At 43.0% G+C, this 24698-nt stretch overlaps 1 protein-coding gene across 4 annotated transcripts in view; it reads left to right on the top strand.

Annotated features, from left to right (window-relative positions):
• The first annotated feature begins 1041 nt into the window (after positions 1–1041).
• Positions 1042–24698, top strand: part of ATG10 (autophagy related 10) — a 68659-nt gene continuing 45002 nt past the window's right edge. For all 4 annotated transcript variants that reach the window (XR_005563819.1, XR_005563818.1, XM_039382116.1 and 1 more), the window contains exons 1-3: positions 1042–1368; positions 3098–3223; positions 15152–15271. Coding sequence is in view for 2 of the 4 variants with exons in the window: in XM_039382116.1 (XP_039238050.1) it covers positions 1282–1368; positions 3098–3223; positions 15152–15271 (333 nt within the window). In the remaining 2 variants the exon portion in view is untranslated. The remainder of the gene's footprint in view (positions 1369–3097; positions 3224–15151; positions 15272–24698) is intronic.

The following is a 24698-nucleotide window of genomic DNA, read 5'->3' as shown; positions in this document are numbered from 1 at the left end:
TGTTTAGATGAACAATGGCATTGCTGAGCTCCTGGAAGAACAGCCTGGGCTGAGCTGAGCTGGGCTCACATTTTTGGGGGGCTGGAGGAGGCTGACAGCAGAGCTGGGCGACAGGGAGGGCTTTTCCAGGGGCTGTCTGGGAACCTGCCCCTCGCAGTGCCTCACACTGGGAACAACTGGGCTGGGGCAGGCAGGACCCTCACCCTGCTTATGACCTTCATCCCCCTCAGCTCCTGACACCCCCTCATCTCTGCATTCCCCCTCATCCCTTCAGTCTCCTTATCCCTTGTAGCTCCCTCATTCCCACAGACCTCTCATAATCCCTCATATCCAGCTTATCCCCCTCATCCCCGCTGCCTTCTTGTACCTCCCCAGCCCCTGACCCCCCTCATCCTCTGCAGCCCCTCAAAGTCCCTGAGATGCTCATCCCCTTGATTCCCCACATCCCCCTCAGGTCCTTCATCCCCCTCATTCCTACATCCCCTTCGGTCCCCTCATTCCCCTCGTGATCTTCACACCCTGCCACCCCTCCTCATGCCTCTCAGCCTCACAACCCCCTCATCCCTTTAGTCTCCTAATCCCTCGTAGCTCCCTCAGTCCCACAGCCCCCTCATCCCCCGCCACCCTCTCAGGTTTCTCATCCCCCTCAACCCCAGATCCCCCTCATTCCCACATCCCACTTATACCCTTCAGTCCCCTCATCCCCCGCCGCCCCCTCAGGTCCTGCAGCCCCTCATCCCCCCCGCCCCTTCATCCTCCTCATCCCCCTCTACCCCTCTTTCCCCCTTATCCCAGTCAAACCCACCAGCCCCTCCATCGCCCGGAGCCCCCCATCGCTCCCGCTCCCTCGTTCCCCCCACACCCCCCCGTTCCCGATTTCCCGTCCCCCACATCCCTGCTCTGCGCACGCGCGGCCTCCTCCCTCCCCCTTCCCCCTGCCCGCGGGGACGCGCATGCGCGCGGGACGGAACGGGGCCAGCGGGAGGAGGAGGAGGAAAAGAGAAGGAAAAGGGGAAAGAGGAGGAGGAGCGCACGGTATGCGGGGGCGGTGAAGCGCGGGTCGTCCCTCCCGCTCCAGCCACCTCCCTCTGCCTCTCCCGCTCTGCCCCACCCCGTCCGCGGGGCCGCGAGGGTCGTCCCGGGAGCGGGAAGGCCGAGGAGAAGGAGGAAGAGCCTGTCCGGTGCTGGCCTGGCCTCCAGCGGCTGGCGAGGCCCGTGTCCGAGTGGGACGGACGCACTCGGGTCTACCCGTGGCTCTTTCACAGAATCCCAGGATTTTTGATGTTAGAAGGAACCTCTGGAGATCATCCAGTCCAACCCCAGCCCAGGCAGGGTCATCTGGAGCAGATGACACAGGGACGTGTCCAGGTGGGTCTGAGATGTCTTCAGACAAGGGAGACTCCACACCCACCCTGGGCAGCTGTTCCAGGTGCTGCCACCTCCATGGAAAGAAGTTCTGCCTCATGCTAAGGGGGAACTTGTGTTTGAGTTTATGGCCTTTGCTGCTGTCCCTGGGCATCACTGAACAGAGTCTGGGATCATCTTGAGACATCCCTTGGGGATATTGGTGTGGTTTGATGGGATCCCCTCTAAGTCTTCTCCTCTCCAGACTAACCAGGCCCAGCTCCTGCAATCTGTGTTCATCAGGGTTCATCAGGTTCCAGACCCCTCATCATCTCTGTGGCCTCTGCTGGACCCTCTCCAGTATCTCCTGGTCTTTCCTGAACTGTTCTTTTGAGATGGTCTGAGAAAGGGTGGTGTGCTGTGCTGTACAAGTCTGTTACACAGGTATGCTGGTGTATAGGAGGGAGAGTGGGATCCTGGGGTGCATCAGGAGGAGTGTGGCCAGCAAATCAGAGAGGGGATCCTACCCTAGTGGGGCCACATCTGGAACAATGTGTCTAGTTCCTCAGGACAAGAAAGACCAGGAGCTGCTGGAGAGGGTCCAGCAGAGGCCACAGAGATGATGAGAGGTCTGAAGCATCTGTGGATGCTCTGTTCCTGGAAGTATCCAAGGCCAGGTTGGACAGGGCTTGGAGCAGTCTGGGATAGTGGAAGGTGTCCCTGCCCATGGCAGTGGGTGGGAGTGGATGAGCTTTAAAATCCCTCGCAATCCAAACCATTCTGTCATTCCATGATTTGTATGTGATGACACATCCTTATTGAAATGGGGAAGGAGGAAAGTAAAAATGACCACGTTTTCTGAGAAAGTGTTTATCTTTAAGATGTTGTGAGGGATCCATTTGAAGGGTAGGGAAGGGTTTGAAGCCACGCTTTTGGACTGGTGGGAGCTATACTGTTGGTATGACCTGGAACGGCTTCAGCTGGACTCTGATGGCCATCATATACTAGAGTTGTTAAATTGTTGTTTCTCCAAGGAGAAGGTGTTAGGCCTATGGAAGTAGCCCAGAGGTAGATTCAGGTTCCTGGTTGCCTCCTGAACTGCACTGCTAAGGAAATACATGTTAAAACTGCAGCTCTAGGCTCCCCGGTAGAGGAAAGACACCACCATACTGGACCCTGAAGCTGATTAAGAGTGTGTGACATACAAGGCAAGGTTGGGAGAGGTGAGACTCTTCAGCTGGGAGGAGAGAATGATCAGCGAGATCTTATAAATGTCTGTGAATACATGGTGGGAGGGAAGAAAGATGATGGAGCCAGACTTTTTTTCAGTACCACGGAGCAGCAGCACAAGATGCAATGAGCACAAACTGATAAATGTTTTTGGTCAAACAGAAGAAAAAATATTTACTGCTATGATAATGGAGCACTGGAACAGGTTTCCTAGAGAGGCTGTGACATCTCTATCCTTGGAGATAATCAAAAGCCAAACAGAAATGATCCTGAGGAAACTGCTGTAGTTGACACTGCTGTAAGGAGGGGAAATGGACTAGGCAACCTTCAAAGGTCTCTTCCCCCCTCAGCTGTTCTGCATAGCCATGATTCCTTAATGTGCTTGAAGAAATGTGTCTTTGTTTTACTTAAAGCAATACATTTTCTTTGCCCGTGCCTTGTTGTTTTATTGTTCAGTTGCAATAAATTGAAATTTTTTAGGGTTTTTTTGTCTGCCGGTGCTAACATTCAGTTTGCTCTGCAGATACCCTCTAGCATGGCAGGTGAAGAAGATTTCTTTTTGGAAGAAAAAAGATTCAAGCAGCACTGTGAAGAATTTGTTAAGCATTCACAGCAGATAGGAGATGGCTGGGAGTGGAGAACTAACAAGGTAAAACAATCATGGTGTTAACTTTTAGGTACCCTTGATGGCCTTTTTGAGCTGTTGACAACCACCACAAGCTGGAGCATCCTTTAGTAACATGTGAAATAACTGTCATTTTTTTGCACAGCAGGTCCAAGACTAAAATAGTGCATGGATGGTTGACATGAGGGTTTAGGCTAGTGCATGTATTGAATAGGGTTGTAGGTCTCTGAGTCCTGTCCAGGATATAAAAGTCCATTTTCAACTTTGGACAGAACTAGACAATGAATGTGGTATCACTGTGAAATTCAAACCTTCCTACTCTGGGCAACTGCCCGTGGTTTTATATCCAAGGTTCACTTCAGTCCTTTAAGCTGAATTAGCACATAGTCTTTGTTCTAGATCTGTGGCTTAGTATTTTTGTAAAAATACCTGTCAGTTGCATACAGCAACCAGAAGAATCTGTCAGTGTCAATGTTCAATTCTCATTATTTGCTGCTTCCCCATAATTTTCAAACCTCTCCAATAATAATTACATATTGTTTCTAGGTCATTAATCAAAATTTTAAATAGCAGAGGGCTAATAGTAGTCCCACAGGATCCCATTAGAATCACTTCTTTTATGATGATTTCCCCATTTTTAAAGTTACATTTGAGGTCTTTGAATTAATAATTTTTTTATCCTTTAGTATGTCTCAGATCAGTGTGGGATTATTTTATTTTTTTTAATTTCCACTCATAGAATCAACAGATATCTTTGGGAATTCTGAGCATGTAGTTTTCCAACTTCTATGTTTATGAATCAAACATGTATTTTTAAATTACCCTGACAAAATCTGTTTTCTTTAAAAAATTACATTTACTGTATGTATCTCTTTATTTACTGAATTCCGTATGACTTCTGTTATTTTTGCTTGGGATGAGGTCAAACTAATGTGAATAGTTACAGAAATAGGTGAATAATTACATGAATTAGCCACTATATAATATGTATTATAGTGTATAAAGGTGTACTGATAGAGTATATAAGGATGTATTGATACATGCTGGGTTTCTCCAGCATCTAGGTTTGTCTGTGTATTCTGTTGCAGAAAAATTACTGCTCTGCCTTGTTTAATTTATTTTGAAGTTTAATGGCTTTAGTGGTTTCCCATGCTTTCATGAATTTTGGGGAGAAAAATCATGCTTTTTCCAATGTGTGCCATCATTTCTACGTAAGTAACTGTACATTAACAGTTGTAACCCTTGCATCACAGATGATCACAGTTTCAGTAGGAAGCAAGATTTTGGACTTAGGATTGTTCTGTTTTGGAGTTTTTAAAAAAGTGCAAATATTAACCAAGTGTTACAATGCACCTTTTCTTACAGAAAACCATTTGAAACTTTAGATTTTAGTCCAGGGCTATATTTGTGAGGATTTATTCAACAAAGAAAGATGCTCTGAGACTCTTGGGAGTTTAGTACATGGGTCAGAGTCTGAACTTTCTGTGAAATAAGAAGCTTTGCTGGAAGTAGCAGAATGAGATAGATTTTTGTTCTCATATAAAAAAATACTAAGAGGATTTGTTTTTTTGTTGGTTTTTTTTTAATGGGCCAGGTTGATGACTCTGTGATTTCAGTGTGTGATAAAAACCTGGCTGTGGAGACCATCCATCTACAGTATGTAGCCTGGGAAGAAAGCTTTTCCTGAACAAGATGTCTCATTGTCTTTTTGCCCCCCTCCCTTTTTTTTTTTACTGATGTATGTATTGTGGGTAGTTTGGGACACTCTTAATTTTGCTGATGTAATGCACTTGGATTCCATTCCTCATTCCATGCTCCATGAATAGACCCATTGATAGCAGTAAGACCACACAAGTAAACTAGGCTCATAGAACTGTGTTCCTGTGTTCCCGTGTTTTATGTGGAGATTAAATTTAGGTGATGAAATACTCATTGTTTGTGTGGAGCTGGCTCTTGTGGCATAAGCTCACATGGCCGAAGCAGAACCCTGTATTTATAGCTGTAAGTGAAATGTTCTAAATGATGTTATTTTTATAATCTGGAGTGTTTTGGTTTGGTTTGGTTTGTTTTTTTTCCACACGAAGAAAACTGTAAAAAAGCCAAGAGCACCTCTACTGCAGGAGCTGATGGAGTTAAAATTGGGTGCTGTTGTTAGGCGTGGATGGTTAAATCTTGGCTGTGAAGGCTGAGATTTAACTAAAGCAAACAAGGCCCTATTTGCTTTCTGTTTTGTGTTTGTTTCGTATTTAGCCACGTTAATCTAGGTAATCATACCAAAAGCTGTATTAATTCCCTTCTGCCTGTGGTACTCACAGATGGAGTAGAAATGGACTCTCTTTCCACGTTAGTGGGATCAAGGTCCTTCCTAAAGCATTGATTTATTTATGGGGGCAGAAATGTATAAAGTACAGGAGGGATGCTTCTCTCCTGCCTCCTCCTCTTTGTTCTGTGACATACAGCTATAAGACACAGAGACTGCCAGCTCCATGTCTCCAGCTATCCATACAGTTTTTTTCATGGATGTGGAGTTTGACTCCATTCTGTTGATGGGAAGAACTGGTTTAGGGAGGTGAAGACTCCATCCAACCTTTCTCTGGCAAAGCTCATTGTGCCTTGGGGCATTTCACCTCTGTGGGAGGCTGAAGCACTTTTTTCTGCTCTTGGTGGGATAAATACCTGTGCAGGTATCTTTACTCATAGGGAGCTCCACAAGCAGACACTTGAGAGGGTGTTGAGAGTGAGAGAAGGGGATTTTGTGTTACCAAGGTAGTTTTTCTATCACTGCTCTCTGTGTACTGGATTCATCATTGCACAGGCTGCAGTTGGCTCTGCAGCCAGAACATCCAGAAAGTTTAGTGTATTCATGTTCTTGATGAGATTTATTGAGAAAATAAGGCATGCAGTAGGAGAAGTTGTGAGAAATGTAATATGTCTGTATATGTATATATAAATATATATATATATATATATAAACTGCCTATAATGTTATTCATGCTTAAAAATTTATGGAAAAATACATGTAGAGAGCATTATCTTTTTTAATGTGTGAAACTTGATCAAAGCAAAGTGAACAAGTAGCCCACAGCAGTTTTTGGAGGTACATAAAGCGTCCTTGAAAAGAGAGAACCAGTGTGTCAGTATAAAACCTATGTTGGTTTAAAGGTCAGAATACATGGAATAAACTGTGTCAGCAGCAACAGATTGACCGAAGAGTTAAATTATATTTAATTTGCAGTCTTGTCTAGTAATGTAGTGCTACATTAATGAATTTTGTAGTGAGACTGTTTGGAATAGAATCCTTTTTCATCAGATATTGTGCATATGCTGTCTGTGTTTGTCTAAAATAAAATGTAATGAAACAGCTAATAAACCCCCAATTTATTTGTTTCCTTTGAGAAGTAAGTTCTTAATGTGCAACTACTGTTCTTTGTGTTCTGTATATGCTTTTTGAAGGGCTCTGTTACTAAACATTTTCTCTCCTTTTGCTTCTAATTAACAAAAATAATGTGCTTATATTTGTGTGTGGGTAGTCAGACCAACAAGTGCGGGAAAAACTCCCAAACCCTTCTCCTACCACTCTGCTGTTGCACAAGGGCCCCTTAGAACTCTAGACCATGGTGCCTGGGAAGCAGAATGATAAAAAGGGAACTAGGAGAAGGCAAAGCTCGGTCTGCTTTTTCTTACATTTGACCTTCAGAGGTGTTCAAGAGAAAGGAACAAATTGTGACTCTGCACACATAAGTTCTGAGGTGGTTTTGTTTTGATTTGTATTTTCAGGACTCTGTAAAGTTAGAGGATGAAACAGAACAAACCCAAACCAATCTAGCAAGAGTTGGGCAGTTAATACTGGCATGAATGCATTGGTTGAAATAGGTCAAAATGATTAATAGCTGCTCATCTCTTAATGACCCCAGTGCATCATCTTCCAGTTCTTTGGCACTCATCCTGATCCCCAGGGAACAGTTGTCTTTTTCCATTAATAGCTATATTAAACTTTATTTTTGCTGTCCAGGTCTTTGACTTCCTCTAACACCAAGGACTGGTATAAACTACCTGTCCTAGTTAGAACAGCTGGGACCAGCTCATCACTGTGTGGGTGTAACCCAAAACTGTATATTCTATACCCTGCCATGCCATTTCCCAGAAACTGTTAACAATAAACCATTTACAGCAGCTGCCCAGAGCACGCCTGACCCCTCAGGCTATAAGCTGGGTGTTAGAGGCCTGTGAGATAGGAGGATGCTCCTGTCCTCACACCCATTGTGGAACTCCTCGACCTGAGGGAGGTACTGAGCATTCCTGCCTGAACCTGAGGATACGTAATCTTGGAGTCTGGGACTTCTGTACCGCTTGTGGGATCCAGGGAAGGACTGGAACTTGGACTAGACTGTGACCACCTCTCTCAACCAGACTGAGACCACTACTCTTGACCAGACTGCGACCACCTCTCTAAACCAGACTGCAGTCACCACTCTCGACCAGACTGCAACAGCACTCCCAACCGGACTGCGATCACCAGCCTCGACTGGACTGCAACCAGCACTCTCACCAACAGGTTTTCCCTCTCCTTTTACTTTTTGGACTCAGGGGGACCACGTGGGGCTCAGCACGGGGAGGGGAGGCCCAACGAACACCACTCTGTTCATGCCCCAGGGTGGGGTGCTGGGTTATACATCTGGGTTTTGTGGGTTAAAACCAATTGTTTGTCTGTGTAATTGTATTTATTGTATTATTTTTATTAAATTGTTATTCTGACTTATAATCTCTTTTGAGTTAGGTTCATTTCCCCTGCTGGTTTACCTTTAAACCAGCACATTTTTGGTGCCCAACGTGGGGCAGAGAGAGAAGTCAGAATCACAATTTCATTTTAAGCATTTGTCTATTTGGATACAGAAACTCCCTGATCATGATGTTGTTTGATGTATTCACGTGGATGTTGTATCTGAGCCTGTTCATATTCCCACATAAGGAACTATTTGCCTATTCTGATGCTCTCTGTAAGACCAGGGAGAGCGATCAAAATTGCTTTATTGATATACTGTGTTTATGTTGTCATAACATCAGAAGCAATGAGTTTAATTGTAAATGTGTATTCAGTCTTGTTTGCCTGTCCTGGTTTGGGTTGCTACTTCTGGGACCTCATTAAAAATCGCACCTAGCTTTTTAGGGGAACAGGAGGGAATGGTTGTTTCCAGCCTCTCACCTCCTTCTTCCCCTTCAGATCTGCTACAACAGTCTTTGAAATATTGAGTTTCCTTTTGATGTTAAAGATAGCGTAACGTTGTTGTTAGTGTTGCTTTGTCTGCTCTGTACTGTGTACACCATGTTTAGGGTCAGAACAGGGCCTTCTAGGGAGATTGTTTGGACACCTGCCCTGGGAATGGATAATGTTGAGTGGCACAGGAAGTTGGAGGACATCAGCCAGTATTTGGAGAAGTTTTCTCCTCCAATGATCTGGAAATTCACCCCTGAACAACTGCAGGATCCCATTAGCATGATAAGACTGGTGAAGAAAAAATGCTCTGGCAGCTCCAGAGATGGCCAGCTCACAGCAACCTGCTGGGCCCTGGCCAGTGCCTACTGGACACTACTTGACATGGTACAGCACTGTCAGGGGGAGGAGAGAAGGAGCAAATCCACAGGCACAACGTCCACCCAAACCACAGCTGAGTCAGAGGGAAAAAGAAATAAATCAACCAGCACTGTGTCAACACAAACTGTCGAGGCGCCAGAAGGACAACCGAAACCAGTAGCAGTCACCCCTGTCCAGAAAAGGAAATCAAAGACTAAATCAGTCCGTATAGCAAATGATGACGAAGAAGCAGGACCTTCACATCCACCGGAGGAGACAGCGCCAGAAATAATCACTCGGTCCCTATCCCTGGGTGAGCTACGTGAGCTCCGGAGAAAGTTCATGCAACAGGCAAATGAGTCCATTTTGACCTGGCTGCTCCGAATCTGGGATGCCGCAGCTAACGATACAATCCTAGATGGGAGTGAAGCCAGACAGCTGGGGTCCCTGTCTCGAGATGTAGTCATTGATCAGGGGATTGGAAGAAGGCAGGAAACTCTCAGCCTCTGGCAGCGACTGTTGTCCAGTATGAGAGGGATACCTTTGTAAGGAGGACCTCCATGTACAGCAAGGACAATGGAACATGATGGAACAAGGTATCCGGTGCTTAAGGGAATTAGCTGTACGGGAGATAATATTTTCAGAGGACGAAAGATTCCCTAAAAGTCCAGATGGTGTACAGTGCACCTCTCAGATGTGGTTAAAGTTTGCACGACTCGGGCCAGAAATGTATTCCTGCTACTTAGCAACATTACAATGGAGAGAGGGGGAGGACAAGGTGGGTGCGCTGGTTAGTAAACTCAGGATTGTAATGGTTTGGGAGCCCTAAAATCCAATTCTTGAGTCCAAGTCCCCCTCCCTCATCTCAACCCAGTATGAGATGGGTTTTCCAGACACCACACGAGACTCAAAATGGGGGGAAAAGGATTATATTATAATGACTGTACAACAGATAAATATTACAATACATCATATACAATCATATTTATCTTTTCTACGATAAAGCAATATTTACAATGGATCAAATCTCTTCTCCCACCAAATAAAAGTCCAGGAGGGAAGAAGGAGCACTCTCAGAGCAGCAGTGTCTCTAGGGCAGCAGTCTCTCTCCGATGCAGCAGCTGTGGCTGGATTTTTTATCATTACACAGGAGGGAGGCCTCCAAGCCCCTCTCAGCCCTTCGACTCCAGGTGAGGGTCTTTCTCTTCCATGGGCTGCATTCACCAGGACAAAGGTCGCTTCACCATGTCATATCAACGAAGTGCAGAAGCCTTTGTGACGGTCCTTATCCTCAGGGGATTCAAACTCCCTTGCAGAGCTCCCGTGCTCTGATCTCAGGCTGCTAGCTTAGCAGCAACAGGGGGGGCAAAGCCCTCCTCTACATTCCGTTCTGGCCATTCCGGTCCAGCTCCAGGATGGAGCTTCTCAGCTCCTCTCTCTGCAGTGCATGCTGCATTTTAGGACTTCCATCCAGTAGGAGTCCACCCCCTCCTCTTTAGGAGGGATCTCAAAAAGAGTTTGGGGGTTTTGGTTTTCAGTTCTTACCCCAACTCTCTCTGTAGAGTTTAGTTCTCTCTCTGCTGCTGGCTCTCTCTCTCTCTCTCCTTGAAGAAGTTTTCTCTGCGTTGCTGCATGCTGGTTCCTTATCTCTTGGCTTTCTGCCACAGTCTCTCCGGTCAGTGCTGTTTCTGCCGCTGCTCTGTCTGCCCACTCACAGTGGAGAAAACTCCTTCAGCTTTGTAGCTACAGATACTTAGCCTAGTCTAACACTGTTCCAAGTCCCTGTAGCCCCCCAGCCAGGGGCTGGGAGGGCCCAACCCTCAGTGGGGCTCCGTCCCATTACGAGCCCATGTCTCATCTGTGGAAACCAAACTGGCTGAACATATCCGAAGCCTGGAAGAGAAGATTGAAGAGGGACACCAGAAGCTAAGAGAAGAAATTAAGGAAGGGATCTTCCATATCTCACCAGGACAAACAAGAGTCTCTGCTATTAGGAGCCAGCATCCCCCAGCTAAGGCGAGAGGGTACACTCCACGTGGCGATCTATGGTTTTACCTCCATGAGCACGGAGAAGATATGAGGAAGTGGAATGGGAAACCCACCCCTTCCTTAGCAGCCCGGGTACGTGAACTAAAAAGAGGAACAAGTACCACAAGGAACTCTTCAAGGGTAAACGCTGCTCCAGTCTCTCGTGGGCAAGACTCCAGATGGTACAGGAATGATTATACATCTGATTATCTTGAAGGGACCTCCAGGTCGTACTCACAAGAAGAGCACAATGAGTACCATGACCAGGAGTAGGGGTGCCCTGCCTCTAGCCAGGTAGAGGAGAGGGACAATCGAGTCTATTGGACAGTGTGGATTCGGTGGCCTGGCACATCAGAGCCACAAAGGTATAAGACCTTAGTGGACACCGGCGCACAATGTACTTTAATGCCATCAAGATACGTAGGGGCAGAATCCATCTTCACTTCTGGGGTGACAGGGGGATCCCAACAGCTGACTGTACTGGAAGCTGAAGTGAGCCTGACTGGGAAGGAATGGCAGAGACACCCCATCGTGACTGGCCCAGAGGCCCCGTGCATCCTTGGCATAGATTACCTGAGGAGTGGGTATTTCAGAGACCCAGAAGGACTTTGTTGGGCTTTTGGCATAGCTACTGTGGAGACGGAGGAAATTAGACAGTTGAACACCTTGCCTGGTCTCTCAGAGGACCCCTCTGCTGTGGGACTGCTGAAGGTTGAAGAACAATTGGTACCGATAGCCACAGCAACAGTGCACCGTCGGCAATACCGCACCGACCGAGACTCTGTGACCCCTATACATAAGATGATCCGTGAACTGGAGACCCAGGGGGTGGTCAGCAAGACTCGCTCACCCTTTAATAGCCCTATATGGCCAGTGCGTAAGTCCAGCGGAGAGTGGAGGCTGACGGTGGATTACCGTGGACTCAATGAAGTCACACCACCCCTGAGTGCTGCTGTGCCGGACATGCTGGAGCTCCAGTATGAGCTGGAGTCCAAGGAAGCCAAGTGGTATGCCACCACTGACATTGCCAATGCCTTTTTCTCCATTCCTTTGGCAGCAGAGTGCAGGCCACAATTTGCTTTCACTTGGAGAGCTGTGCAGTACACCTGGAATCGACTGCCTCAGGGGTGGAAACACAGTCCCAGCATTTGCCATGGACTGATCCAGACTGCACTGGAAAAGGGCAAGGCTCCAGAGCACCTACAGTACATCAATGACATCACTGTATGGGGGAACACAGCGGGGGAAGTCTTCGAGAAAGGAGAGAAGATAATCCAGATTCTCCTAAGAGCCGGTTTTGCCATTAAACGAAGTAAGGTCAAGGGATCTGCTCAGGAAATTCAGTTCCTAGGACTGAAGTGGCAAGATGGACGCCACCAGATTCCAATGGAGGTGATCAACAAAATAGCAGCCATGTCCCCACCAACCAGTAAGAAAGAAACACAGGCTTTCCTAGGCACTGTGGGCTTTTGGAGGATGCATATCCCCGAGTATAGTCAGATTGTAAGCCCTCTCTAACTTGTGGCACAGAAGAAAAATGATTTCCAGTGGGGCCCTGAACAACAACAAGCCTTTGAACAAATTAAACAGGAAATTGCCCATGTGGTAGCCCTTGGGCCAGTAAGGACAGGACAGGATGTGAAGAATGTGCTCTACACTGCAGCCAGGAAGAATGGCCCTTCCTGGAGCCTCTGGCAGAAAGTGCCTGGGGAGACCAGAGGACAACCGCTGGGATTCTGGAGTCGGGGATACAAAGGATCTGAAGCCAGCTATACAGCAACTGAGAAAGAGATCCTGGCTGCCTATGAAGGAGTTCAAGCTGCCTCAGAAGTGATCGGCACCGAAGTGCAGCTCCTCCTGGCACCCTGACTACCAGTGCTGGGCTGGATGTTCAAGGGAAGAGCTCCTTCTTCACATCATGCCACCGATGCCACATGGAGTAAGTGTATCACTCTGGTCACACAGTGAACCCGGATAGGGAATCCTAATCACCCTGGGATTCTGGAAATTATCACCAATTGGCCTGAAGGTGAGAGTTTCGGACTATCCTCTGAAGAAGAAGAGGAGCAGGTGACACGGGCTGAGGAGGCCCCACCATATAACCAGCTACCAGAAGATGAAAAGTGGTATGCTCTCTTCACAGATGGCTCCTGTCGCATTGTAGGACGAACCGAAAATGGAAGGCAGCCGTGTGGAGTTCCACACGGCGAGTTGCAGGAGCAACCGAAGGACAAGGTGGGTCAAGTCAGTTTGCAGAGCTTAAAGCTGTTCACCTGGCTTTGGATATCACTGAACGAGAGAAGTGGCCAAGCCTCTGTCTTTACACTGACTCATGGATGGTGGCCAATGCTCTGTGGGGATGGCTGGAGCGATGGAGAAAGGCCAACTGGCAGCGCCAAGGGAAACCCATCTGGGCGGCAGAGATGTGGCGGGACATCGCTGGCCGGGTAGAGAAGCTGAGTGTGAAGGTCCATCACGTAGATGCTCATGTAGGCAAGAAATGGGCTAATGAGGAGCATCGTAACAGTGATCAGGCGGACTGAGCTGCCAGGATTAGTCTCTCAGGTAGATCTGGATTGGCAGCCCAAAGGAGAATTATTTCTGGCTCGATGGGCCCATGATGCCTCCGGTCACCAGGGAAGAGATGCAACATACAGATGGGCTCGTGACCGAGGGGCGGATCTAACCGTGGACAGTGTCTCACTGGTCTGTGAGACATGACTGTGAGACATGCGCTGCCATCAAGCAGGCCAAGCGGGTGAAGCCTCTATGGTATGGTGGATGGTGGTTGAAATACAGGTATGAGGAATCCTGTACGTCACGCTCCCCCAAACCCGCCAAGGCAAGCATTACATACTGACCATGGTAGAAGGAAGTACTGGATGGCTGGAGACATACCCTGTGCCTCATGCCGCTGCCCGGAATACCATCCTGGGCCTTGAAAAACAAATTCTGTGGCGACACGGCACCCCGGGGAGAATTGAGTCTGATAATGGGACCCATTTCAAGAATGACCTTGTAGACACCTGGGCCAGAGAGCACGGCATTGAGTGGGTGTATCATATCCCCTACCACGCACCAGCTGCTGGAAAAGTTGAGCAGTGCAGTGGACTACTGAAAACCACCTTGAAGGCACTGGGTGGGGGGACTTTCAAACACTGGGAGCTGCATTTAGCGAAGGCCACCTGGTTGGTCAACACCCGAGGCTCCATCAATCGAGCTGGCCCTGCCCAATCAGAACCCTTGCATACTGTAGATGGAGATAAAGTCCCTGTGGTGCATATGAGAGGTATGTTAGGAAAGACTGTTTGGATTAGTCCCACCTCAAGCAAAGGCAAACCCATCCGAGGGATTGTTTTTGCTCGAGAGTCTGGTTTCACCTGGTGGGTAATGCAAAAAGATGGGAAGACACGTTATGTACCACAAGGGGACCTAATTTTGAATGAGAATGGTCTGTAATGTTTCATTGTATATATATGTATGTAGTTTTTAAAGGGGGTTAATTTGGGCATGACATGGATGGCATAGAATAAGGGATGGATAATGTCCTAGCTAGAACAGCTGGGACCAGCTCATCACTGTGTGGGTGTAACCCAAAACTGTATATTCTATACCCTGCCATGCCATTTCCCAGAAACTGTTAACAATAAACCATTTACAGCAGCTGCCCAGAGCACGCCTGACCCCTCAGGCTATAAGCTGGGTGTTAGAGGCCTGTGAGATAGGAGGATGCTCCTGTCCTCACACCCATTGTGGAACTCCTCGACCTGAGGGAGGTACTGAGCATTCCTGCCTGAACCTGAGGGTATATAATCTTGGGGTCTTGGGACTTCTGGTACCTCTCGTGGGATCCAGAGAAGGACCAGAACTTGGACTGGACTGTGACCACCTCTCTCAACCAGACTGCAGTCACCACTCTCGACCAGACTGCAACAGCACTCCCAACCGGACTGCGATCACCAGCCTCGACTGGACTGCAACCAGCACTCTCACCAACAGGTTTTCCCTCTCCTTTTACTTTTTGGACTCAGGGGGACCACGTGGGGCTCAGCACGGGGAGGGGAGGCCCAACGAACACCACTCTGTTCATGCCCCAGGGTGGGGTGCTGGGTTATACATCTGGGTTTTGTGGGTTAAAACCAATTGTTTGTCTGTGTAATTGTATTTATTGTATTATTTTTATTAAATTGTTATTCTGACTTATAATCTCTTTTGAGTTAGGTTCATTTCCCCTGCTGGTTTACCTTTAAACCAGCACACTACCTGTTAGAAGATGCTGAGGAGCAGTGCATTGATGGCATTTAGCATTTTGATTACAGAATTTTTTTTTTCTTTTTTTTTTCTGAACACAGGACCTTGGTGATGGTTATCTTAGTAAAACACATTTCCAGGTAAGAAATAGACACATCGCACAAGATCTCAGGGAGAAAACCAGTGATAACATTGAAGAAACGTTACTTGCACATGTTGAAGTAAGTACAGATTTTAGACTTCTATGTTTATAAAATAAATAATGAAATTTAAAAAGTACTATGCTAGTAAGTCCTTCCAAAAAGACTTCAAATCTCAAGTTACAGTGTTTTTTAATTAGTTTTCTTACAGTTGTAGGATACTAATTAATATAACTTATTCAGATGTTTTTGTGTGTGTAGAAAAAGCTTAAGCATCAAGATTTAGTTATCTTAGAAGTAAAAATTAAAAGGATAATGAAAATAAAATTCATTTGAAGTGCTATTTACCGCATATATATGTTGTGTATAAAACTTTTATATTCAGTGTATAGTTGTCTACTGTGGAACTAACTTAAAATATTGAGCAATTGTTTGAAACTGGTGGCAGGAAATAAAACAGATTTGGTGTTCTTGAAGGAGAATAAACTTCTTTCTTCCAGAAAATTAAAACTGTTCATTAAACTCTAGTTGGACTGATCTGAATAATTATTTGCTTGTTTGATTCTGCATTAAACCTCCAGGTTATTGACTAATCAGGATATATATATGATAGAAACTCCCTCCCTTGTTATGGTTTGTTACCATTAATATGAAAATAAATCTTGGATTATAATTGACTGAAAACAATGTATTCTATATATTATAAACTGTTGAATAGATGGATGTGGTGTACTTTCCAGTTACCTTTTTCTGCAGTTCCTTTTCTCTTTTCATCAGCACTCTGATTTCTTTTTTTTTTTTCCCTACAGAGACTGGTACATTTCAGGCATTTCTGGTCTGAAATGAGTATTCTTTTGGCCTGGTTTCTGAAGGAAACGGCACTTAAAACAATCATGTTGTCTGTTAGTCTTGATGTAGTTGTTTCTGCTGATTTTTGAGCTCAGTCACAGGTTTCAGTTTGTACTGTAAAGAGGGGTACATGTGTAAGTCATCTAACGGACAGCTGAAGCATTTTTAAGTTTTCCTTTAATTTAAATTCTAGTATTTCTTAAAAAGAAGGCTGATGTCAATGCTTCAGGGGTTGTTACTTAATTGTCACTAACAACAGTGTTTGTATACTTCAGTCCTGACTTGTAAGAACAGATTACTCTTTGTATTCAAAATTGCTTTTGATGATTGTGACTTTTTTTTTTTTTTAATAATGAATCAGGTCTTCATTACAGAGTGCATTTTAAAAGAACATGCTGTAAAAAGCTGTTGAGTCCTTCTTCTGGAAAAGAAGGTGTCAGCTATAGAAAATGTCATAACACAAAAAAGACTTCAGAGCCTGTTAAATACTGAAATGGAGTCTTAAATATACTGAAATATAATACTAAATGATACACTGAAATAAGATTCCAGACCCAACTCTGTGATTTGTCAAGGTCTTGATATTAATAATTACCTCTTGAAATATTTTGAAAGATTTCTTTGTTTTGAACCATGGTAATCAGTGGGGTGGAAGGGCCCTCTTTGAGAACGAGCCTTTGTACTTGTCATGTAGCAGCTCTAAAGATGAAGAGTGAAGCAGGAGAAAGGTCTTAGAAAATTGTGAAGGTTGTAAGACCATAAGAAAAAAAAAATTAGTTTCTTCTCCAAAACATTCACTGCCCTATATAGATGATGTAATTTGCATATTCTTCACTGAGCTGAGGGGTAAGTGGACTGTTAAAGTTATTTAATCTATCAAATGGGAAAATCACACCAGTAAGTTGGAAAATGAAATTTGCTATGTATACATAAAGTAAAACTGTGTGTTTAAGAAGAAAGATGGAAATGGTGACTGTAGGGGGGATAAATAATTTTCTCAAGCACAGGACTTCCTATGTAAGATGCGTGTTCTTTTTCACAGCTCTTGAATGCTTGAGTCCTGTTCCACTATAACATTCTGTTATTTAAATAGGCTTTTTTTCTTTTTAATGCACGTTGCATCCATAAATAACATGGTATTATGGAATTACTGCAATTTATTTGATTGAGTTATTGAAATGATGTTCTGATGACTAGCCAAAGTTGTGGTCATGATAGAAATTGGAAAAGTTTCCTCTGGTTATGTGCATTCAATATTTAGCTTTTTCTTTTTTTCCTCAGAAGATTCATACATCTTATTGTTACATATTTGAAGCTTAAAGAGGATCTAGATAAGAATTTTAATTTATTTTGGAAAAAACATGGCCATTTTCTGATGTTTGCGTGTTTCACAATTTTCAGTTCTAGAATTACTGTTATGATCTTGATTTTTCTACATTGTAGCTCTGTTGTTTGTGTCTTACTGGAATACTTCCATCTGTCTAATCTGATCTCCTCCAAGGTGTGGTGGCGGATATGATGCATAGTTTTAGGTAACATAATTAGCTAGAAACAGTAAGAAAGGAAAAACAAGGAAATGAAGATCTGAGTAATCAATATCCATTGTTAGAAACAACCAGTGTTGACAAAAATCCAAGGAAAAAAAATGTACTGTGGTATATGACATAGAGACCACAAGACTTTCCTCTCCTGATCCTGGGAATCCAGTTCAGAGGTTACCAATAGAATGTTAGTTTTGGCAGATAAGGGGAAAATCAGAGGACAGATTTTTGAAGTTGGGTGGAATTTTGGGAAAGTTATCCACAGTGAGGATTTAACTACTGTGTAAATAATTGAATCCAAGACACCTCAGGGGGGAGGTGGTGTAGAATAAATCATCGAGTGTATCCTGTCATAGTAAGGAGTACAGTTAAGATGTTGAAACTGCAGAGAGGCAAAATTATTATTGTTCTGTTCATTTTTCATCTGTGAAGAGATACTGAAACCTAATGATACAATACATAAAATACACAGAACAGCTGAAGTAGCTTTATTCGAATAGAAATCCCATTATAAGTTATCACAGGATCAAAAATGTGCTAATCTTTTGGGATCTACAGGAACCCTGATCAAATTATTTGAAAAGTTTATTTCAACTCATTGATCAGTGTGGACAGTTAGCATTTCCCAGTTTCCTGTCATTCTCTGGTATCTAAAGGTCTGGAGACTTCCTGGTGAAGGAGTGATGAATAAATGTGTTTTCCACAGAGCAGTCTGTATTGTGTGCTTGGTTCCATTGACACAAGTTATGTTTTCATTTGAAAACCAAGAATAAAATTCTATGTGGGTTCCTTTCTGCTTATTTTAGATATCTGCGATATAGAGCTTGTCACTTAAAACTTTGTTTCAGCCTGTGGAGATAAAAAAGCATTTTTGGATATAAATCAGTCGACCTATTTTGGGTGTCTTCTCTTGGAGAAGATGAGTGTCTGTTTTCCTTTGGGGATGATCAAGGGGAGCTGGGTGGTTAACCACAGTGTAAATGCCTGCATTTTGTCATGTGAGCCTCATACAACAAAATGTGGATCTCAGCTGAGTAAAAGCAGTGGTAATTTTTGCTGGTGATTTCACGGAGGCTGAGATTTCGCTTTGATGGTGAAGGTTATACTTAGTTGAGGATTGTATTTTGTAAAGTAGCAGCTCAAAAACAGTTTAAGGAAGTTTGTCTTTTTATACTTGGCAGTCACTGAGCTGTCAAGCTGGTTATCTAACCAGGTGCCTGGGGATCCCGTTTTAGGCAGACCCTTCCTTTCCATTTCCTTTTCATCTTCCTAGAAAAGAACAGAGACTGTTCCTCTGGAACACCATTCTCTGCTTTTTTGTGGGTTTAGTTAAATCAATATATTTATTTTAACGTCCTGATCTGTAAACAGAAACTACTAATGATATGTGACTGATGATAAACGAACTTTAGACCAAGTTGGTGGATGTTCTTCTGACCACTAAGATCAGTCCCGTGAATACGAGCTGAAGAGTCATAAACCTTTTAGAGTCTCTTCCAATAGAATAAAAATAGCCTGAGATGCAAAGCGAGGGACAGACACAAAGACACAGTGCCATTTGAAGATTTTTAAGTTGCCATTTTGTCCTGGTTAAATTTTTATTGAATCAGTTGTTGTCTTTCTGAGCTGTCCTGACTTTGTGCCAGAGGAGTGTCATCTGTACTTTTCCACAGGCAGCATAAATTTGGTGTAACCACCATACACAACCATCTTCAGTATGTATTCTTGTCTTGATCCAAATCAAATCTGTCCTTCCAGGGGATCTGTCAGGGTCTGTATCAGTGAACAGGGGATTGTGTCATCTTCTATAGCAAGGACAGAGCAGTTACATATACTATTGTGTGAGTTGCTGATAAGGTGACAAATAATGTGCAGAATTCAAAATGAGAATAGTCCTCCTGCCTCAGAGAGCTTAAAGAGTAAATTGGGAAAGTCTGGATTCACTTTGTGCATTCTTTTTGTTTGTTGTTCAAATAGCCCAAGGGAAGCAATAACTTGGAGTAATAATTCTCAGTGTGTGGTTTGTCTTAGCTCTTCTGGGTATTGCAGAAGAAGTGAGTCAGCATGGAACCATTCCTGGAGCTGGAGCCATTGCCACTTTATGAAGGAGTGGGCAGGCTGGGAATGTTGAAGGTCTGTTGATACCTCGTGTTGCCTTTGGAACATGAGCACTGAACCCCAACGAACACGTTGGTGAAGATCTGCTCTATGGGGAATGTGGGAACAAGTCTGACATCTTCCTTAAGCTTCATAGTACCGTGGTTTGCTGTTCAGCTGTGCTTTTCAGTTTGTAACAACTAGAAAATTAAAATTCTTAGCAATTATTAATAATTTTTTTCTCTAAACAAGTTCAGTATTTTTAGAATTAAGAACTACTCCCTTTTTTTTTTTGTGCAAAAGTAAATAAGATGAACTCAGTGTAAACATTTGCAAAACCACGGTATTTATTGGATGGTTAAAACATGTAAAGTGAAGACCCAGCAAACAGTGCTTAAGGAGAAAAATGTTTAATAGAATCCAGCACTCGCTGCAGGAAATAATGAAAGGACCTTAGTAAAGAGGGGGAAAATCAAGTATTACATACTTACCTAAAACATCAGTTTGTAGTGAATGACCCACACTTAAGAGCAGTGGAGTTGCTCGTGTACCAGAAACCTTTTCAAATGCCACGTCAGACAGTAAACCCATATTTTTGATGTAAAAGATAAACAAACCACTTATTCTAAGGAGATCTAATTTGTGTTGCAAAATGCAGCGAAGGTCCTTGTGATTTTGCTTGAAAATGTATTAATCTTAAAATGGAATTAGGCTAATTCCATTTTCAGATTAATACATTTAAACCACAAGAAAATATTCTGTTGTGGGCTTTATTAACTGTTTTCTACATGAAAAGGCTTGGCCAAATAGTGGCATTGTTTGGAAAATCAAAGCTGGAGGAAACTTTGGCATAGACATTACACCCCTTCCTGAAGCTGGAGAAACCTAGGAAAGAAAGAGTGCTGTGGTGACAGAAAATGTGTGAATCTCAGACCTGTCCTGCTTTTGGGCTCCTGTGTGATGGGATGCCTCAGTCTTCATGGAAAAGGCCAAGTATTTCTCTCCCATAAAGTTCGGAGACATGGGGAGTTTTTGTCTCCCATACACAGATCTTTGTGGATCATTTTCTGCATTTCACTCTGGAATCCTGGCAAACCTTGTTAGCAGTAGTTACATTTAGTTTCCAACAGCTTTGATGACGTACTATTGGCTTGGCTGTCATTGTGGGTGGTGGGACCCTAATCGGAATTCTCTATCTTGCACATTCTTTGATTGCTGTTCTGTTTTACCCCCTAATAAGTTTTTGCAAACCTTAGGAATGATATCAAAGCAAGTATATAAATTAATTATGAAGCTTTTGGGAGAGCTGAAGGAGCACATTGTAGGGCCTCCAAAAGTGATTTCTTTTTCATTTAGATGTTAGTGATTTCAACTGTTTATCTACTATCTTGGTATTCAGAGCTGTCGCTTGATATTAGCAAAAAAATGCTACATCAGACACAGGAAAAGATGCTCGAATTCAGGTTTGGTAACTGAACGTGACAGTTTAGTTGGAGTTGCAGTGGTTGAAGGCATGACGTAATCCCAGCAGAATGTCTTTCTTCTGCAGTAAATAAACCTTTATTTCCTGTGGAGCACACACTGAGGCTGTGGGAAGACGGTTTTCCCAGAATCTGAACTTTGGGATGCCGGTAATACCAGTGACAAAATTATTTATAAGCTCATCCATTTGACTTGGTGATTCTGTGTTTTAGATAATAAAAAGAAGTATTGTTGGTGTTTTTTTCCGTTTAGTGCATTTTTTTCAGTTGTTTTGGGAAATCTGTGTGGGTAGGTTTAGTGCATCTAAAATGAGATGCACTAAATGAGACCAAAATCAGACTGAAGTATTTAAACTTCTCTAATTCTTCAAGTTAAAATTTAATTAAATAATTCAAGTGTGATTTAATTTCATAAATGTACATTCTTTCTTTTTTGTATGTGTGCCTTTTTAATACATTGTCATTATTATGAGATTGTAAAAAATAACTTTAAAAAATTGTGCCAGAGTAGACTTCAACAGCAGCTGTCTTTACCCAGTAAATTATGTTGATTTACCTCAAAACTGTGTGTGATAGCATGTAAAGCAGCAGTATCAGAGATATATAGGCCACACAATCACCTGCCCAGGCTGTGTGCTTCCCTTCTCAATTTTCTGAGGTAATGTGCTTTTTTACAGGTCTTGTTACTCTTTTATCAAATGTTTTGATGCTTGGCATGCCTTAATACCTGGGCAAAACATCCAGAGATCCCAGCTTCCACAGTTTTATCAGTGGAAGGGCTTGCAAGAAATTAAATCTGCTTTTCTGTTTTCAATTTAAAAATATTACTGCTGTGGTCCTAATAAGAAAGACAGTTGTAAAAAAAAGACATTTTTTTGTTTGTTGTATTTTTCACTCCCTCTTTCCCCCTTTTTTTTTTCTCCTCCAAAAAATGTTCAAATGAGCTGCCATGAGTAGAAGAGATACTGAAGTGATGGCCAAACCAACAGGGCTTATGTTGGCATGTGTGCCCACACCATATAATAAATATTGTATTATTTATATCTTGAAACTAATGGGTGTTGTAACAGTACCAGTGTGGCATTTCCTAAGTGGTGCTGTGTGCCTGAGGATAATGGGAATGAAGGGTCTGGGAGGATCTAAATTCCCTAAATTGCATGCATTTTAATATTTAAATGAACACTTCAGAATTGAGTAGAACATGATACCTGTTGGTGGTAGTTGTTCAGAGCTGTTTAATCACTGAGGTATATAAAATGCAGTTTCCTTTGTGTTAAAGAATTATTGACAAACACTACAGTGTCATGTTTCTTGTTTGTGAGCTAGTGTCAGAAGCATTTGAAAAATACAGTTTTGGCAAAAAAAATCACAATCTAATCAATTATTATATTTTTAATATACTTTTAATATACTTTTAATGATGAACTTCAAAATACTTCACGTTTCCAGTCTTGCGCACATACCTACCTTTGCGTCTTTTAATTTAAATTGTACTGGATCAGTATGATGCTTTAATTTTCTGGAGACAATGCCCATCTGTATTGGAGCAATACTTTTATTTTGGCCAAATGCCTGTGTTTGTAGCAGTGTCATATGGTTATCTCCTAGTATGTTTGAATTGTTCTCCTGCAGCACACAGGTCATGTTGACTTGGGGTAGATACTGCAGATTTAGGGCCTCCAAGTGGCTTTCTGAGAAACAGGCAAAATGTCCAGACTTCCATATGTTGCTGCTTTGTGGAAAACTCATGATTATTGTACTTTTAGCTGTGAGGTCTGTGAATTTTGTTTCCTTCCCAAGACCATCATTGTCTCTGACCTCTCAAGATACACAAAAAAAGCCTTTTCTCCCCTTTGTCACAAACAATGGTTATGATTTTCTGCTGTGGAAAAAGATGCAGTTTCATACTTTCCTCCCCTTCCTCCCTGCATGCTAAGGTTTTCTATACCACAAAACTTATGTGTTAGACTTATTAATAAAAAGCAGCCACTGATGGATTTTTCATTACTATGATTTATTTATAAAATAGAATAAAATGATATTAATATTTTTATTAATATTGTAAATACAGTGATTTAGCTTCTTCTTGAGGTCAGAATGGGGCATTCCTCAAGAACAGTGTAATCAGTGTATGATTTTGAGGTCAAGTCCTTTCTAGATATAACTAAGTAACATTGAAGTTCATTGAGATTTAGGAACTTGTGGTGCAGGAAAATACTTGTAGAGTTACAAAATATTTTGTTGTGAAAATAACTTGCCTTTCCCCACATAGACCAATGCACAATGAGGAGACACTGCTTTCTTCCCTTGTAGGAGTCAAGACTTTACTAAAACTACTTTAAAAATGTAGCTGTATATAAAATATGTATATAAAATAAGTCTTTTTCATCAGCACCATGTTGCTGATGCAGAGTGTTAAAATTTGGTACTAATGTGATTATGAACACTCCAATTTCAAAATTATCAGTTTACAGCAGAAATGAATTTGGTTCTTTGAATTTATATGAAATACAGATGTTTTCCTGAATGAGCAACACCATAGATCTTTAATAAGTGGCAGGGTTTTTTCACTTTTAATTCAGCTTGTTAATGTTGTGCAATCTCTTTGCCCTGGTTTGCCAGGGTCTAGTTCAGACAGCACTTAGACATGCTCACTGACATTTTAAATGAGACATACACCTGTGCTATGTACAAGATACTGGAAGCACATCCTAAGCAAAGGGGACAGTTGTTTAAATGTTTGAGAATGGGAAACACACACCTCTTGGCATAAATGGCTATCTATGACTGGGAGTATTTCGCTTATTGGGTGGCTTTCTCATGATGGTCTGCGGTGGTAGCAATGAAAATGAGTAGTTTGAATTGACTCAAGCATCTTTTCCCACTGCTTTGCTCTGAACTGTGGAGGATGACGTAAAGTCATAGATGAAATAAGATTTAAGTTTGCTTTCTGAAGAGGAAAACAATAAAGTGTAAGAACTCCTTGGGACCATGAAGCAGACGTTTTTCTGGGATAAGTGATCAGCTAAGATATGCAGAAAGGCAGACCTGTCTAGTAGGGAAGAGAGAAAGGCTTGTAAGAGACAAAAGACTTGAGCTGTAGGTCATAATTTATAACGTAAGCTTTGTGTCCATCTAGTGATTTTTGTAATACAATCATTAGTGTTCCATCTGTATTTTGTGTTTTTCCCTGTTTGGTAGCTTGCCAGTGAAATTTCTTTCCCAGACAGCTGAACCTAGCTTGCAGACTGACAGGGCACAAGAAAAACACCTTCAAAGGAAAGCACATTATAAAGCTTTCAGAAATCACCAGAAAGCGTTAACGGCTCTGTTGGCTGTTACACAATGGGATGCAGGAATTGCAATAATGTTCTTCTTCCATCTGGTGCCTGCAAACTTGCTGTTTTCGGAGTCATTCATTGCTGTGGCAAACTGTTCACTTATTCATTCTTGTGTAGTTGCCCATTATTCTTTGGAAAAGACTTGGGTTGAAAACAGCTCTGTTCTTTGTTACAGAAGTGCTCAGTGTCAAACATATTA

Source organism: Pipra filicauda, unplaced genomic scaffold, assembly GCF_003945595.2.
Source record: "Pipra filicauda isolate LSUMZ 115617 unplaced genomic scaffold, ASM394559v2 scaffold256_size1097316_pilon, whole genome shotgun sequence".
NCBI lineage: Eukaryota > Metazoa > Chordata > Aves > Passeriformes > Pipridae > Pipra > Pipra filicauda.
This window is presented reverse-complemented; position numbering and strand designations above follow the sequence as displayed.